This window comes from Condylura cristata, unplaced genomic scaffold, assembly GCF_000260355.1.
Source record: "Condylura cristata isolate star-nosed mole 26May11 unplaced genomic scaffold, ConCri1.0 scaffold00009, whole genome shotgun sequence".
NCBI classification, from domain to species: Eukaryota; Metazoa; Chordata; class Mammalia; order Eulipotyphla; family Talpidae; genus Condylura; species Condylura cristata.
This window is the reverse complement of record NW_004567110.1, coordinates 45303198-45322587: the sequence shown is the minus strand read 5'-3', so window position 1 is coordinate 45322587 and position 19390 is coordinate 45303198. Positions and strand designations below refer to the sequence as shown.

The window sequence follows — 19390 nt, the reverse complement described above, 5'->3', positions numbered from 1 at the left end:
AAAAAAAAAAAAAAAAAGCAGTAAGTTGATCCAATGAACAATTGGGCCATACAAGCCTTTGGCCTAATGATTATCAACACATAATTTTCTTTTCTTCTTAAAAAGTATACAGTGCATATCTAAGGCTCTAACATCCATCTTTTACTATTGGCACTACCATACAGCATTTCAGAGCATTATATAGCCCTACCATATGATATACACAAAAACATAATTGTATCCCAAAACATAATTTCATTAAAATTCACTTAATATAAGATCTAGTACTTGATAAATTTGGTAGGAACCAATAAAAATTTATAGCTTCAATTACAAAATGGGTCTATGCATTAGTGTCTAAGTATGTCAAATTGTATTATGCAATCAATCATAAAATGTCCCACATATTTTAATTGTTTATATAATAAAAAATAAAGTATCATGAGTAATCCTTAGTGCACGAAATAATTCAGTACTTAAAAAAACAAATCTAATATAAATCTCATTCTTTTGACTTTTGAGTCAGAACTACTCTGAAGAGTAAGTCTTTGATATTTTGCTAAACAGATTTCTCAATTTTAAATGAGTTTGCTTATCATTCTGCAAACATAATTTGTCAATGGCAACAGTATTCTTTGTAACTGTTGCTGTTTTGCTTTTAGATCTATTACTCGTGCTAAAGGCACCTACTAAAGAATTTTTCATAGTGACAGCAACTCTGTTCTTGTGAATGATCACCTTCTCATAAAAATCATTCCTACTGCAAACCTGCCAGAAGTATGATAAAAATAACCAAAGCAGGAAATTTTTATCATTTTCTATAATCACTTTTGCATATAAGAACTGGGGCCACAGGTGTGTGTGTGGGTGGGGTGAGAGGCTTCACCAGAGAGAGAGTGGGGAGCAGAACAGGCAGATCGACAAAGTACACTGTTGAGAGGAGCAGCAGGCATGACAGGAGGGGTCTGCCTAGCCATGTGGGTCAGCTCCCTGGCCAGGGATCAGCTCATGTTGCAGTGGCTGGCAACAGTTTGATAGTGCTGAGACTTAACCCCTTGTATCACCAGGGCAACCCTATAGTCACTTTCTTTTAACCTTCATTGCCAATTAAAGAAAAGGAATCACAAATTGATTTTTTTCACAAAACATTCAACGAGTTTTAATTTATACTGAATATTACTATTTGACCATATATAAAATTGCAAACTACAGGATACAATATTAAATAGGACTATTTTAAGTGTTTTTTTTTCCTTGAACAGTTTTTCACCTTAAAATTCAATTTTTGGCACAAGTTCCTACTTTATATCCACTTATATCTATTGATTCATTTTTAACTCAAACCAAATGTTAATACAAATATTAGAGATAATTTAATTTGTTTTTAAAGTGTCTCTTTTTTTGCAAATCTGGGCAGTAAATTTGGAAAGCTAAGAGATCAATTTATACATGTAGTTAACATATATAATACAACTAGATGATTTTATAATAGTGAGAAATATTTTTGTATAAAAGAAGGTGTAGCTCAGAATGCAATTCTTAATAAGTTAATAAAAATTTTCCAAGCTAGTTTCCTCGTCTGTGTAATTATTACTGAGTTTGAAGAGGAAAAAAAATGCAGAACCAGACACGGGTACTGAAGAAAAAAAAAAAAAAGCCCCTCCCACCCAAGTTGCATGAAGGTCCTATCATCACCTACACTTTATGGGGGATTTAGGACCTCTGAGGGGGGGCATTTTTCTTATTCAATTTGTTTCTCTTTTCTTTTTCAAGTATATTGGGCCTGAAATTCCACCTCCTGAAATTACCCTGTTGAATTTTCTTTTATAAGACAAAGAATTCAGGAAAAGGCAATTTAAACTCCATGATTACAGTGTAAATGGTCCTATCTGTAGCTCTGGTCCCAAATCATTGGATATAATAGGGAAGAGGGAGGAATGGGTGCATAGAAAGAAAACTAAGGAATAATTGTGCCATATTTTTATTCCCTCCAAAAATTCCTTTTTCCCTGTGCATTAAAGGGACAAATCATGTTAGCAACATGATTACAGTTAGCAACATCATAATCTATATGCTATATATTAACTGTGCCAATATCCCTAAAAAATTATAGGACACTCTGGCCCTCCCTGGTGGCGCAGCGGGTTAAAGCACAGCACTGAGAATCTAAAGCCGCTTCCACGAGTTCGATTCCCGCCTGCCCCGGAGGAGACCACATGGCGTGGCAGACCTCTCCTGACCCGCCCGCTGCTCCCCTCAGCAGTGTACTTCGTTGATCTGCCTGTTCTGTTCCCCGCTCTGTCTCTGGTGAAGCCTCTCACCGCCCCTGAGCCTCTGGCCTGTACCCCAGTTCTGTATGCACAAATAAATAAATCTTTAAAAAAAAAATTATAGGACACTCAAGGCTCTCTCTAGTGTCCTGAACCTTGCCTATACATCATCATATCTGTCTATCCCTCCCACCCCACTGGGAATCACATGCTTCTGTAAGGCTATTTTCACTCAGCCTGGCCTCCACTCACCTCCTTCACCAGACAACAGTTGTGTCTAGCGCTTGGAGGAATGCCTTGCCACTTCCCCTTCTTTCCTGTGAATGCAATGCTCACCTATTACTCTCCTATTCATTTCTTTTCTTTTAAAACCCCTGATGCCGCCCTCCCTGGTGGCGCAGTGGGTTAAGGCACAGCACTGAGAAGCTAAAGCCACTTCCTCATGAGTTCAATTCCTGCCTGTCTGGGAGGTGACCACATGGCGCGGCAGACCTCTCCTGGCCCGCCCGCTGCTCCCCTCAGGAGTGTACTTCATCGATCTGCCTTTTCCGCTCCCCACTCTGTCTCTGGTGAAGCCTCTCACCGCCCCTGAGCCTCTGGCCTGTATCCCAGTTCTGTATACACAAATAATTTTTTTAATAAATAAAAATAATAATAAATAAAACCCCTGATGCATGCCCTGTATACCAGTAACAGCTGTGACAATTGAGAGCCTTCTATGCATCATGTGCAATGTATGATATGTTACTTCCAATCTTCATTAAGGCTTTGGTGAATTACGAGGTGTGATTTCTACTTAGGACCATATGAATTGGCATGTGTTTGTAAGTAGAATGAGCTATTCACATTAACCATTTAGAATTTAAATAATTTAAGCAACTAAAAGTTGTTCATATTTCAAAGGTATTTGGGGGCCATGTTATGGGATGAAATGTACTTCTGACCTATTTGTGTGTTGTAGTCAGACATCTAGCCATCTCAAAATGTGACTATTTGGAGAAAGCCTCTAAAAAGTGCTCATTAAAAATATGGCCCTGGGCTCTCCCTGGTGGCACAATGTGTTAAAGCACCGTATTATGAAGCCCTCCGAGACCACTGCAGCATGAGTCAATCCCTGGCCAGGGAGCTGACCCACCTGGCTCAGCAGATCTCTCCTGACCCACCCGCTGCTCCCCTCAGCAGTGTGCTTTGTCATTTGGCCTGTTCTGCTCCCCAATCTGTCTCTGGTGAATCCTCTCACTACCCCTGCACCTCTGACCTGTACCCCAGTTCTGTAAGCATAAATAAACAAATCTTTAAAAAAAATGTGGCTCTTAGGGTGGGCCCTAGTCGAATCTTTCTGGCATCTTATACGAGGACATAAAGAAACATCAGGGATGTTAGTGCATAGGGAACCTGTGATGGTACAGCAAGAGGGCAGCTATGCATGAAAGGCGTCAAGCCAAAGAGAGAGACCTCAGACGACACCACACCTTGCCCATGGATGCCAGCCTCCAACACGGTGAAAAGAGACATTTGGTTTTAAGCCAATAAAGCAAAGTAAATGTTATCATTACTACAGGAAAAAAGGAATCTCCTAATTTCACACCACTAATATTTTCATTGCATATATGCTATATACACTGTTGTCTGACTGTTAATTTTGCAAGCTACTTATTTTTTGCATAGAAACATCTCACTTCCAAGCCCACTAGGACTACATTAATATGTGTTCACAACAAACAATCCCACCTATTGTAAAGGATAATGTCTTGCACAGAAGAGGTCTCTCTAACTTTCTGACAAAATGCCAGTATCAGAAATTAATTCCTAAGTCAATTATTTTTCAAAGAGGCAAACAAATTTGCAAAATAGCATTAATCAAAAGCAGCCTCCTTTTTCTCCATACCAGCCCTTCACCTGCCTTGCTGAAGAGAGGCACACAATTAGCAACAAAGAGGAGCCCAAGATTTAAAAAGCTTTCCTCAGAACTTCTATTAGCACGAGAACTGAACCTAGCTAAAGGATAGAGGCTCTATTGTAACTGCACCGAAATGGGAGAAGTCTCCAGGGGCTGCAACTTAAACACATTTGGGGGAAGTTGAAGTCACAGGCCCTTTCTTGCACTAGTCAATCTAAAAAGGGGGAAAAAAAGAATTCCTTTCTTACTGAGCAAACTTTGACTGTAACCGAGTGAAATCTGGCTCGCAAAGTAGGGACTTTCTCCCAGATTTAAGATTAGCACGCACCTGTCAAAATCAAGGATCTAAATGAAAAGTCTATCCTGTGTGACACCAACAGGTCAATTTTCAATAAACTGACAACCATCCAACCAACTATGTAAACGCCGAATGCTTCATATCTGTTCAACACAAAGTCACCTGTTTATTGAGACCCACCCTGCCTCGGCCACTCGGCTGGGTCTCCAGAGGCCTAACTGAGAGATTTTGCTGTGCAGAGTCCGAACACCCCAGTATCCTGTACTGTTTCTGAAGCCTTGCAAGTTGAGCTTGCGAAGGCCATAATCAAAAGCAAAAAATGATGTTTGGTAACGTAGGGTGTGCTTACTCTTTCTTGGATCACACACCTCCCAGCTGTTTCAGCTACAACATCAAGTGCCCGTAGCGAAACTAGGAAATGAGTTTCATGAGCAGGTTCACGACCACTTTGCTGGACTGACCATGTTTGCTTTACATGAGTTCCTCACTTTTCAGAATCAGGAATCTTCAGTATATTCCAATTCTATTTACAGATGAATGTTTTAACTGGGACTCCTGCTCTGAAATGACTTTTTTCATTCGGTATCTTCTAAGAAATTTCAACTAATTTCATGGGTGATGAATCAAGTTCAGTTCTCTCTTCCATGCTGCAGATCCTCATGTTCAGCTACTTGCCGGAGTCTAACTGATGTTCACAATACACTTCAAGTCAATCTCAGAGTTGAATTCAGCTTCTTACCTCCAGAGATGGTGGATTTTCTTGGGTTTTCCATCCTTATTTTTGTGCTCAAGTCAGAAGCTAGGATTCTTAATTTCCTTTCCTCTGCCTTGAATACAATACCCAATCTTATCCAGGCAACTATTTTAAAGCTTTCACTCTGTTCCCTTAAACAGATCCTGGCATTTTCTCAGTACAATAAGGATACCTGATTCACAACACAATTCATCTTCATAATAATGCTGAACATTCTACACCCATCAACTCTTGGCACTCCATGTGAAATCCAACTTCCTTAGCAGAGTCCACCGTCTCTCCTTTTCTAGGTCATGTCTCTTACATCCTCTCATCTCATAACTGCTCTGCATGTGCTCTGTGCTTTAGACCTCCTCAAACTCAGCTCCTAAATGCCATGCTCTCACCCACTGAAGGTTACTTCCTGGGGGAATGGCCTCTCACATGACCATCCTTGCTAATCCTCCCCAATCTGAGTTAATCGCTGGCGACTCTCCTGATGTCCTTACACATCTGCCTGGTCATGGGTTCCATACTGTGATGTGATTGTTCTGCATATTGGTCTCCATCTAGTGTCTGGGCTCCGTGAGGACAATGGGTATATTTCTGCTCTTGCATTGTCTTCAGGGAACAAGCATGGCATTTTCACATTAGTTTTACTCTGTAATGTAGAGGCTACTAATGTTTCTGTCTGTGCAGCAACAGGAATTTATATGTCTGTCTTTCTGTCTTCTACCTGCCTATTTACCTCTCTACTACCTGCCTCCTAGCTGATTTCCAAAACAGGTGGTAGGTTGTTTAAGCAGCTACTGTTTGTAAGACATCGTGAGAAACAAAGATTTCAGAGGGTACAATGGAGAAGACACCATCCAGTTACTGGGCACTGCTCTGTGACATCGTGTGAAAGCACCGAGGTGCTATCAACTTCTCAATTTAGGCTGTTGCAGAGGAGCAGCCAGGCCATATGATACATCCAGAAGAGTTTGCAGTGATGCTTTCAACAGGAACCTCTTGTTTCAACCTTAGCTTTACTGTTACCTAACCAAGTGTCGCTGAGCAAAATCACTTCATTTTCACACACTTGTAAACTGGAGATTAAAAGATTGAGCACAGGGTTGATGGAGAATCAACCTATTTTTTACTAATAAGGGTTTCTTTAAGGTCTGCTGTCCTCCTGCCTCTGACTTCACCAAGGGAGGACACTGCAGCCTGAGCCCTGCTGCTGCCTGGGACTGTATCATGGTAGTGGGGGGAGGGGGGTGCTCTGTTCCCCTCAACTGTCTTCACACATAACAGGCAAGGCTCTGCTTTGTGCTCCAGATGCCAGCAGCATGCCTCATGAGCCATCCTTCAAAACACGAGGCCAACATCGGAAAAGGAGACTTATCAGTACAGCCGAAGGAACACATGTCTTCTTGACATGAAGCCAGAGTCCTCATTTCCTCAGCAGTACAGTATGACAGAAGCCAGATACAGTAGCTACTTAACTGCCAAACCTCCCCTCCTGGAACTGGGGTTGGAGCAAAGAGCAAGAGCAAGAGCAAGAGCAAGTGATGTGCCTTGAAACAGCTGCATTTACAAACTAAATACTGGCAGAAATTTGTATTGTTTCTGGTGTAACATCTGTTGGAATGCTACGTGAGAATTCTGTCAGTAAATCACTAATTGCCTCATTCGCTTCATTCCCTGGTGCCTCTCTCTTCTTTCTCTGTAGCCATATTATCCACACCCAGAAGATTGTCCCTCAACCACAAGAGCAGCAGGTTAGGCTGCTTTAGACCTTCCCGAGTGTCAGTGCTACTAGTTTGATGCAATAAACAGCTATTGATGTATTTAAGCCTCACTCCAACCCTCTGAGGTTTATAGACAGGAAACTGAGGCATAGAGGTGACACTTGTGAATAAATTCATGAAGGTTTATCCTCTGGTACCTCTAAAACTGGAAGATACCAAACTCTATAAATCTAGGACTTAGAGTCAAGCTGGACTCACTGAGTCATGATTATATTAGGCAGTTGTCTAAAACAGTAACTATAGAAAATAAAAACGCAAAGAAAATGTATAGTTACTAGTGGTATACCCTGCTGCACAGAGATAAGCCCTACTTTTTACTGCAGAATTTTTGTAGTAGTTCGAAGGTTGAAATCTTATATCTTTTTTCTGATGTGCAGATATTTTTATTTAAATTCCAACCTGGAATCACAATGTCTCTCATTCTGTATCTTGCTTGTCTGTTGTGTTTTGACATTAAGTACTTTATAACTTCATCTAAGTGAATATAAAACTAATATCCTGGGCAACTTCAGTTGTTTTTAACACTGCTTCATCATTTACTTTTTAAAAGTTAACTTCTGCTAACTGTAAAAGCAGTCGTGCTCATTGCAGATGATTGAAAAGTTTGGGCAAAGATAGTATATGAACATCTTCTATATGCCAAACCCTCTGTTAAGAGCTTTGGGATTCTGGGCCCTCCCTGATGGCGCAGCAGGTTAAAGCACTGCACTAAGAAGTTAAAGCCACTTCCTCATGAGTTCGATTCCCGCCTGCCCCGGAGGTGACCACATGGCGTGGCAGACCTCTCCTGACCCGTCCGCTGCTCCCCTCAGCAGTGTACTTCGTTACTCCGCCTGTTCTGCTCCCCGCTCTGTCTCTGGTGAAGCCTCTCACTGCCTCTGCACCTCTGGCCTGTACCCCAGTTCTATATGCACAAATAAATAATAATCTTTAAAAAATAATAATAACTTCAGGATTCAAGTAGACATGTCATGGTTCTAGCCCTCAAGGAATGGCTGAGTGGGGGTAGAGAGTAGACAGAAAAGTCATAATATAATATGGTATTTCATTCGAACAGCTGCTTCCTTCCACTACAGAACCCCGCGTCTGCCAGCACCAGTGTCTGTAGATTCTACTGCCTTCTGATTTAGACCAACATTGCATCTTATGTTTGGTATCACATCTCTTGCCATCCAAGGACTCCATGAATGATTCTTAAGACCCAAAGACACCTAACTAAATAGCTTCTATGTAAAATCTCAGTAACTCCCTTTGGCCTACTATCTCTACGAAAACCCTTGATTCTTATATAATCTTTTCATCAATCCTCATCTACTTCTCAATCCTTGCCATGAATTTAGGCTTTTCTGCTTCATTGTAGTAGTGTGAGTCAGTTGCTAACAACCAACATTCTTGCAAATCCAACAGTCACTTTCCCCAGCCTCATCTTACTCAACTTTAGCAGCTTTGACAGAGTTGTGTACCATCCCCTTTTCCTGGAGACACTACTCTCAAAGTACCTTGTACTTTTCTAACTACTTCATTGTTTATTCCTTGCCACTCTCAAAAATTCTTTTTTGGTTCTATTTCTAATTGTTATAGGGTTTCCTGCTGGATCTTCAGCCCTCTTAAAACACTTTCCATATGTGATACCATAAACTCATGACTGACTCATAAAACTGTATCATTAAATTCACCACTTTTGAGACCCAAACTTATACACCTACCACTTATACATACTCTCATGCCTGGAATGTTTAATTGCTATTCCAAATTCAAATGTTTCAGTCCAACTCCTTGCCTCACCTCACCAGCCCAAACCCACTCTATTCACCTTAGATAATATGACCACCTATCCATTTGCACAGGTCAGAACTTAATGGCCATCTTTCATTCATCTTTCATTCAACCTTCCTTTTCCTCCCACAATTTTTCCATCAGCAGATTTAGCTAGTGCTTCCACCAAACGTTGCTACAAATCCTGAAACTCTTCACCATGTCCTGAATGACTACAGCTTCACCCCAAAGGTCCCTGTAACACTGTTCTAATTGGTTTAATTGATCCTCTCCTTGCCCCCTTCTTCACAGGATAACTGGACCAATATTTTAAAAGTATACATGTGTCCATGCTTAAATTCTCCATAGGATTCCTGCAATTAAAAAAATTAGTAACTATAGTCTATGAGGCCTTAAATAATCTGGGCCCTATCCCTCTCTGCTCAATCACCCTGTCCCAGTCTCATTAAATATGTTTGTTTCCTGAAGGCATGAAATTCATTCCTACCTCCGGGCCTTTGCACTTGCCTTTCCCCCTTCCAGAATGCTTTCCCGCCATTCATTATACAAACAAGTGAACACTTAGTACTATCGTAACAAGCATTGTAGCTGCTTTGCTTCCAATTTCCTGGTTTCCTACAAATGTCTCCTCAGAAACACCTCTTCTTGATCATCTCAACTAAAGATGCTCCAACCTAATTCCTCTCTCAAACTGCTGTCTGATTTTAATAGCACTTGAAATTATTTTAATTCCCCTCCAGAGAGCTAACTCCATAAAGACAGCAACCTTGACTCAATCATTGCTGCACCCTCAATATCTAGAAGTGTGTTTGGCACTTAATAGTTTATATCTTTTCACTACTGTATGAAGGACAGAAGCAACAAGGTATAGGAGATTACAAAATTGGTCTATAATTTTCCTTCATTGTGTTTTTCCTTTCTGCTTTCAGATTAAGGTAATATCAGCATCAAATGTATTAGGAAGCACTAATTTTTAGAAATAATTAGAGCAGGATGGGTGTAAGTTCTTAAAAGTTCTTTAAAGGTTTGATAGAATTAGTCAGTAAAGCCATCTGGGGGATCTATTTTGGGGGAGATTTTTATTGCTATTTTAATTCCATACTTATGATCAATTTATTTAACTCTTCTATCACTTCCTGGTTTACTCTTGATAAACCATACTGATTCAGAAATGTGTCCTTTTCTTTAATGTAATTTATTGTCAAATGCCTGTTCCTAGTAATCTTTAGGAGCTCTTGTATTTCTGTGCCATCTCTGATAATGTTTCCTCTTTCTTTTTTTTATTCCATTTTTAATGTTTTTACTCTTTTTGTTACCTGGGCCAAGGTTTATCTATTTTGTTTATCTGCTCAAAGAACCATCTCTTAATTTCACAGCTATTTTTATAGTCCTTTTTATCTCTCTTATTTTTGTTATTTCCCCCTTCAATTAACTTTGGGTCTTATTGGTTCATATATTTCATGTTACTTTAGGTACAGTATTAATTTTTTTTCTTGCTTCTTAATATGGGTCTGTATTACAAGTATCTTCTCTCTTAAGATCACTTTTGGTACATACCCAAATTTCTGATGGTTTGTATCCTTGATTCCATTAGTCTCAAGATACTTTTTGATTTCTTTTTTAATTTCCTCTTAGCTACTACCTATTACTAGTTTGGAAAATATATTTTCCTTCAGGTTTTGTTTTTGTTGTTGTTGTTGTTGTTATAATATACCATAGTTGTTTTTTTGAATTGCATGTTTTAAAATTGAGGTAAAATTGGTTTACACTGTGTATGACTTTGGAGTATAGGGTCACACCTCTTCACATGTATGTTTCTACTCCCTGTAGACTACCAAAGTGCTCATAGCTACCACCATATTCTATGGGGTCCTGTTTCCCACTTATTTTCTATTATTCCTACTCCCCCTCTGCCAAATCTGCAGTCAAGCTTCTAGGATCTATTATGCCATAATTTTAGAAAAACAAACAAATACTTTTAGGTTCACAGCAATATTGAACAGAAAGTACAGAGATTTCCCACATAACTCTCCTGTGTCACTTGAGACAACTTTTTTTTTTACCACCTTAATCTTTTCTTGGCTCCTCCATAAAATGGAGACACTGGTACTTTTGCCATTGTATTAAATGGAATAATGAATGTGAAGCACTTAGCACAACTGTTCAGTGAATACTTATTACTGTTATGTCCTTAGAATGGAAGCTAAAAGTAGAAATACTGAGTAAAAGAATTAGCACATTGAGATTAGGAATACTGTTATCAAACTTTTCTGTAAAATGTTAATTTTTATAGACTAGTTAGAAGGGTACACCAGTGCTCATCTCACTAAACTGTAGACCATGTTACTGATTACATATCTTTGCCAGCTGATAGGTTAAGAGGTTGGACACTTATTGACTAGACTTTGATTTGAGATTTCTGACTGTGACATGCAACACTTTTCTATCATTCAATATGGTGACAATAAGAATGTTTCTCAAACTTTCTGTTAATTTCTGCTTATTGAGAAATGAGTTTTTTATTGAGTTTTTTTAACGTTTCTCTTAATGAGTTGCAACAATATTAATTCATTTTATTGGTTAAAGGCAGATTTTTCTTCTAATATTATCAATAACTTTCTTTGCCAACTAAAGAACAATGATAGAGAACTTGTAATATACAGGACACTCCAAGTAAGAAAATATTTTTTCACACTTCTTTGAGACTTATAAGATTCTAAGATTCTTCTAGTAAATCCTCTTCAGTTTTCTATGTACATAAAATATTTTGCAACAATCAAAGATTTTCATTTCTCTGCCTTATCACATACTTCTGAACAATGCTGAGTAAGTACTCAAAGAGCATTCTTATTTTGACTCCACTTGAAATGACAGTTTCCCTCTTACTTTACTGATAAGTACAATATTGGCTGGTAGTATGTGGTGAATGTCAAGCAGTTATATAATCTGGCCAAATGACTTTATGATAATCTTTGCCCTCTAGACTGTTAATTGAAGTTACTATTGTTAACTAAGGTAATGGACAAACCTATGCAACCTACATAAAACACAGGAAACAGAATCCACACTACTATCATCCATTGGTAAGGATACAGAAATTGTTACTATCTTATGAGATAATTTAACAAATACGTCGGTTAATGATCCACATGCATAAGGAAATATTCTGGGTATTATGGATGTTACTAGGATTTTAAAATTTGTGACCCTTTATACTTGTTAAGTTCATCAGGGGAAAATAAGTACATGAAAGCCTACATACAAAACTAAAAATTACAAAAAGGTTTGTGTGTGTGTGTGTGTGTGTGCATAAGTAATCCATATATATGTATATATGGGCTCATTTTTTTTAGAATGAAATACTGACAGACCACACATTTTCATATAGCCAGTCTGCCTTTTGAAAAGAGGTGAGAACAGAGAACAGCTCAAGTCCTTTCTGAGATGTTTTCTTTGCATTGCCCATGAAAACCTTTTTCTGGTAGCAGAAGACCAGAAAATCCACACAAAGCCAGATGCTAGGTATCAGAATAAAATGCTTTCTCGGTAAATTATAATTACTCTAATAAAAAAATCAACTTCTGAAGTAGATTAAAATTGTTACACTCCTGAAAGCTAAGCATTAGGAAACTGGAATTGAACCTACTTAGCATTGGTATGACTGTTACTTTGAAGAACTATTTTAGCTAGAAATAAAATTTATGAACAAGATACATTAAAATAATTATCAAATAGCCCAAGTTCTACAGTAATAAAATAACTCAAATTTAAAATTCAGAATTAAACCAGGGGACAAATTAATTCCTTTGCTTTATGGGGAAAGTTGTTAGTTTCTTTTCTTAGCTCATCAAGCCCAGGCTCTACAGAGATCAAAATCTTCTGAACCTGGCCTTTGCTTGATAAAACAAATGAAAGCAAGGGGCTATACAGAAGTACTTTAAAATCAGACCTGGTGGCCTCCCTAGAGGCTCAGAGGTTAAGTCTCAGCACTATTATCCTTATGCCCTGAGTTCTATCCCTGGCAGCTGACCCCACATTAAAGCACAACAAACCTCACCAGTCTCGCCTGCTGCTCATGTTAGCAGTGCATTTGAGTCTATCTGCCTGCTCTGCTGCCCACTCTGTCTCTGGTGATCCTCTCATCCTCTGTATTTCTGGCCTACATTCAACAAATAAATAAAGTCTAATATTTAAATAAATGAATAAACAAATAAAATCAGATAGAAGCCTATTAAACAAAGGCCTAAGGAAGAAGGTCAGCATTCATGTTATAAATCTTGATACCAAAGAATCCTCTGGCTTGTCCCAATAAACACAAAAGGAAGGTGAAGGAGAGAGTTTCAATACAGCTCACACTTAACAGGATTAGCATGTTCTGTACACACTTTACCATGTCTGCACCTCATACAAAGACAAGAGGAGAGTTCCTGCTACTTCCTAGTCCTGATCCCTGGGCAGGGAGCGAGGGAGATAGCCCCAGAGCAGAGACTCTTGAAAGTTAGCATGTCAGTAACACTAACGAGGATGGTAGCCATAACCCAATGAAAAGAGGGAACACCAGATGGGAAAAGTTCAACATGAGCTTACACCTTATTTTTAGTTATAGTTAGATCTTTAAACTATGGAAAAATCTAGCAGGAGAACTAAACAAAATCAAGTCAAACTGCAACATTATTATATACTTAAGGTCTTTCATCATTCTGTTTCAGGCTGCTTTTCAATAAAAATTCAACAGAAAAAACTTCAGTCAGAAAATGTCATACTTTACTAAAGCAGCTGAAAAAAGAAAAAACAAAACTCCAGTTACAAGTGTCATTAATAAAAAAAAAAAAAATGACTTCCAAATAGCATCATCATACTGCACATGGAGACCTTTGGTAAAATGATAGACAGGATGTTAGTCAGCCTTAGAAGTAGGAAAGCCAGAAGTACACTATGGAACTAAAGTCTCAACCCTTCTGTGGTGGGGGAAAATATTTCCTTTGATAATTATGTCTCCTGTTACTCACGTTCCTTAGCATGTCAAACATTTTTAATGATACAAACTCCCAAATTTCTCCTTTCATTATTTTTCTAGAGTGTCAATGGGATTAATTTAAATTCTGATTGTTTTTATTAAAAATTGCCATTGACTAAGATGACAAATAGCCTATTAAACTAAAAATGGTTCAGTTTTATTTCTTAAAGTTCAATTAAAATATTTCTAAATTATTTTAAAATTTTATCCTAAATTTCCTCAATCACATCCTAATAGCCACTTTAAGCATATATTTTGATAATTCAAGTAATGTTACTGCAAGCTCTCACACACTGTTTCATCATTTAGATTCTCTAGAAACCAAAGCTGTGAACCTATCTCATTTGTACAGAGGGGAAACTGGCAAATCTCTTTAAGATTCTAAAAGAAAATGAAGTTAAATGCAAACAGTTCAGAAACCCACTGCAAGTCAACCAATAGATTGCTCTTTTTGAAATTACTTTCACCATAAAGCTTAGAAAATATATATGTAATTTAAATATATTAAAATATGCATGTGCCCTACCACCACACACTGCTAATTGGAGTGTGAAATCAGGCATTACTACATCATTTCTGCCTGATGAGATAATTTTGGTTTTCTTAAGGTTTTTTTGCCAATGCATTTACTTTTGCCAAGAACTTTGCTTCTTATTTTGAAAGAAAACTATTATTTGCAAAGCCCATTCCCAGGTTTGTTGAATTATAAAAATATAGAGTGAAAGAAAGGGTGAGGTAAACATAAGAGTCAATTTTTATTATATATATATCTATATCTATCTATCTATCTATCTATCTATCTATCTATCTATCTATCTATCTATCTATCTATCTATCTATCTATCTATCTATCTATCTATCTATCTATCTATCTATCTATCTATCTTGCAATCCAGGACAAGTAAACAATTTTCAAAGATTGAAACTGAGTATAGCTTTAGTTTCTACTTTTGCTGCTACCTTTACATTATTCTTAAGCAAAATACTTAAATCAACCTTTCAAAGGCTACAATTTTAAGTAACTTTTACACTATTGCTTTTGGTTGAATTAGACCTTCATTCTCTTTCCTGTGTTTCTTATTTCTAGTAAGAAATAACCTCATGCCCAGAACAGAATCTGATATTTCAATTGGTATTATAAAATGCCAATGGACAGAAGTCCTCATTTTTCTTTAGCTTTTAAACTACATCCTATATATCCCAACCTAGAACTTTGAAGACTTGTTCTTAGTGTATTTTTTTAGTACTATTTTAGATTCCCTTTATATACAGTGCATTGTGAGTAAACAAAAATATGGCTGTATTATATACAATCTGAGTTTGAAGTTTTTTGTTTGTATTCTAACTTATTGCTTAGTCTAACTTCTCATTTTCTACCACACAGTCTTGGAATAGTATAGACAAGTTTTGGTATTTTTAAGAAGAGTAGAATAAAAACAAAAGCAAATTACTCCTAATTTCTTCTTGATGGTTGCTATTAACACCTATTAGCATCAATAAGAGTAACAAGGCTATACCCAGGAAAATATCAGCCTAGTCTTATTAGAGAAGAGTAAAAATTTAGAGAAAGAATTTTAACATAGTAAAAGATGGAATATTTTGTGCTGCTCTTATGAAGTGAATCACAACCTTAAATCAGAAACAGCTTTTGAAAATAAGTATGATTATTAAGCTCTCCTAAAGGCAATTCTGAACTTGTCACTCACTTGGAATATTTCTACCTTAAAAAATAGGAATGCCTTACAAATAATTTTCTCAAGGAAAGCAAACACTTAAAAATGCAAAAAAGAAAAAAAGAAAAGAAAATTATCCTAAGTGTAAAAATAAATATTTCACTAAGGAATGGGAAAAAAATGAAGCACATTTAAATAATTTTATTGCACTGGAAGTTGCCAATTCGTCTGTGAGTAGTTTCATTGCAGATGAAAAGAAATCAAAATACAGGACAGATGTTGAACAAACCGCATTTAAGTTCTGTCACACACTGGCATTTTTCAAATGATTTTGGCTCTTCTATTAAATAAGGTGCATTTTGCTTGATTTTGAAAAAGGAAACATCAGGAAATATTTAAAGGCCAATTGCTGCCAATTAACTTTGATCAGTAAAAGTTCTATTTGAATCTTTCAGATTCTTCTCCTGTCTGAAATAACATACATTTATAAAATCTAGCCAAACAACAACTTGATGATTAATGCCTGTTGGCAGCCCTACCACAAGCTTGCTTAACAGCAGGATTTAAATAAACAACTGTCTCTTAAGAAGGGGGTGAAATGTAGTTATAGTCATTTTTTCCTCATAATGGAGATATGAAAAACAATATTCTTTTTTCTTAAGAATGCTGCTAAACAAGATAATCGTGTTTGTCAGCCTCCACCACACATTTAACTAGCCATCTTGTAGTCCCACCAAAATCACAATGAACAAGTAAAATCAGCTTCCATTTAACACAGAAATCCTGGCAACCAAAAGGACAGAAAAGACTAAAACATCACCCATCCAGTGGGCCAGCTGATACTTTTACATTATTTGCAAGTCAAAGAACCAAAAAATTAACCTATCTAAAGCTACAATTCTAAATAACATTTCCACTATTGTTTTCTATAACTACTTGAATCATACCTTCATTCAAGCAGCATCCCATTCAATAGGACAGGAGTCTTAACACAACATTTGCAAATAGGAGTTCTGTTGCATTCTATAGGAAAACTCCATAGGAAACAGTGACTGTGTAATGGCAAATTCTGTAGCTTCTGATAATGTGACAATAAAGCTTAATGTTTCAGATTCTTGACAACCAATTTTAATCCTTACTAAGGAAATTAACTTTGAAACACAACAGCCAAAGGAAAGCAAAACAAATACCACAAAGGTAAAACACATGACTATATAATCAGCAATTACTTATCTCATTTTTCAAAAAATAATATCCTAAGGCTACTTTGAGGCCCACGCATCTATTTGCAGACAGACAACAGGAGGTGTGTATAAAAGAGTAGAACTTACTTCTAAGTCATTAAAAAATAGATGTGTGTCTGCCAAGTTGAAAATCATTTCTTCCATTCTCAGTCCAAGGGAAACTGAAGTAGGTGGATCCTAAAAGAAGAATTTAGGTTAAAAACATATAGACTTCAGGCTACATGAAATATAGTTTCACATTAAGAGGAGTCAGTGTCAGGTCGAAAGCAAGAGACCCACTGGGACGCACAGACTCCAGCTGCTTTTGGTGTGCGTGATTTATTCCCTGTTCAAATTTCAATGGCTTTTTAAAAAAGCATCTTGAGTATTGTTTTTACTCTGTGTAGTTAAGAAATAATATGCATCTTGACATATTACCAAAAATATAAAATGTAGGTAGGGTTACTCTATGTACAAAGTAGCAGAAATTCTGCTTTCCAGAGTAAGACACTCATTGAATTGAGAATTCACTTTCAAGAGTAAGACATTCAGAGCACTGGGTAAGGTTATTATGAGGAGTGTCTAAATCAATTGCCAGAGATAGTTGGAAGTGTATAAATAAAGCTTAATTTCAGAAAGCTAATAAATAGTAATTTTGCTCCATATGATAACCTTCATTACTGTATTGATACAGACTGCCAGCCAATTGGGAGCACATTAAAGTAGGAAGGGATGTCCACTCTGACCACCTGGTGCCATGCCCAGCTCAGGATGCTGATCTTTTCCTTCAGGTGACACTATCCAGTCAGGTAATGTACACAGAGGGGAATGTTCACCTTCTACCTTGTTCAGTGGCTTCTCCTTATCACCTCAAGTGTTACACACTAGCAACCAACCACCAGCCAGTCCCAAATAACCCCAATCCTGATAGTATCTCTGGCTTCTGAGATGGATGCCAGAGATATAAAGATACTTGCAGTTTTTATTGTTACTATATATGCAATGCATCAGATTCAGGAATTAACATGACTCATTATTTGAAGATCCTACATAATCAGCAAAGAAAAAAATTTCCATGCGGAATGTACACAAGAATGTAAAATGAGTTTTTGGAGGTTTTAGTGGCAATATAGTCATATCAACTTTTATATGTGACATTTTTCTATAAAGCAGTGACTTCTGATATACTATCTCGCAATGAAAGTAACCTTGGAGAGTAAGTACACAATCTACCTGTATCATCAAGTAACCAGGGAAATTATACTAGTATTTTTATATATTGTCTTCTGAACACATTTTTCATTCCAAAGTTCAAGATCTGCCTTACTCCCTACTCTCCATGTATCTAACGTCCATCATAGCCTTGAGTATCTACCTCAAGTTCTATTTCCTCATGGTTTTGGGATGTAGGAGGAAGGACGGGCAAAGTCCTATGCCAGACATCAGATCCTATCCTTGCTCTTCTGAGATAAGCTGGTGTCCTTCATTGGGTTTCAGTTTGCTAATCTAATAAATTGACTAGATGGTAATTCTCTTAATTGGCACAATCATTAAGTGTTGGTATACCTCAGAGAGCAGGGGACTGAATTGGAGGGATGGGGATAGAGAACGGTGGTGTCTGCCACCCGCAAATCAGAAGCTCTGCCTACTAGCTCCACCCAGCATCACCCACCTTGCTGGCCCAGCCCATGCCTTCCTCAGGGTACCATCCAAGGTGTATCTTTTCATAGTCTTAGAAGAGGACCAGGAATATCTGGGAAAATCTGGCAGGATGGCACTGCTGGCCCCCAAAACTCTCCTACCTGCTCTGCCAGCTGACAGTGGTAAGGAGTCAGAGAATAGAGTCTTGCCAAAAGTCAGGGGTGAGACTGGCAAACGGGCAAAGCAAACACCTGTCCAAGAGCTATGAGGAGAGGACAAATGAAAGTACTTCCTCTCACATTTCCTGTGATGATTCCTACTCCTTCACACTCTTCAATTGTCCCCATTTAATGTGACACCAAATCTATGCAATTTCATAGGAAGAAGAATTAAAAATAAACTTAACAGAAAGTTTTAAAAACCTTTCATTGAATCTTGGTTTTATAGGAATTTGCACAGGAGTCTAATTATCAGTAAGCTTTCTGGAAAATGCAAATGCTCAAATATACCCTGGAGCAGATCAACTGAACCAGCAGGGGAAGCTCCACCAGCTGTTTCTAAAACAAAACACCTGCCTAAGGTGTTTACTCCCTCTACTTCAGGCCAATAAAAACACTAACTTGTCTCATAACCGTGTCAATGAATCTTTTTATGTGGCAATTCTGAAGAGACTCACTACATTTATTTAATTGCCAGGAATTTTGTGCCATGGTATTGTTATTTTTGAAAAAGTATTATTTCTCCTTGATACGGTTGCTTATTTATATGACCATCAAAAGAATTACTCCACTGTTAATATATAGCATACTTTAACTTTTCTTCATAAATTACAATAATGACTTGCTAGTTGCAATACTAATAAATTTTAAAGGCTTGTTCAGTTTTGTGGTCAAATATAACACAGATGTTGGCCATATTTACCTCTTCGTGTTTTTCTCTTTTGTTTCCAGTTGTTATTCCTTAATGGTTTTTGTATCTAGCACTTCACAATATTGTTATGAAACACTGACTACACCAAGAAAATAGTTTGACAGACAATGTTAGGATGGGAGCAACTCTAGGCAAAAGTAGTGTTTCTCAAACATCA

At 37.5% G+C, this 19390-nt stretch overlaps 1 protein-coding gene across 6 annotated transcripts in view; it reads right to left on the bottom strand.

Annotated features, from left to right (window-relative positions):
• Positions 1-19390, bottom strand: part of EYA1 (EYA transcriptional coactivator and phosphatase 1) — a 147149-nt gene that overhangs the window by 22742 nt on the left and 105017 nt on the right. For 5 of the 6 annotated variants that reach the window (XM_004679806.2, XM_004679804.1, XM_012722915.1 and 2 more), the window contains one exon: positions 16771-16860. The exons of the other annotated variant lie outside the window; for it this stretch is intronic. In XM_004679806.2, coding sequence (XP_004679863.1) covers positions 16771-16860 — 90 coding nt within the window. The remainder of the gene's footprint in view (positions 1-16770; positions 16861-19390) is intronic. 6 annotated transcript variants of the gene reach the window in all.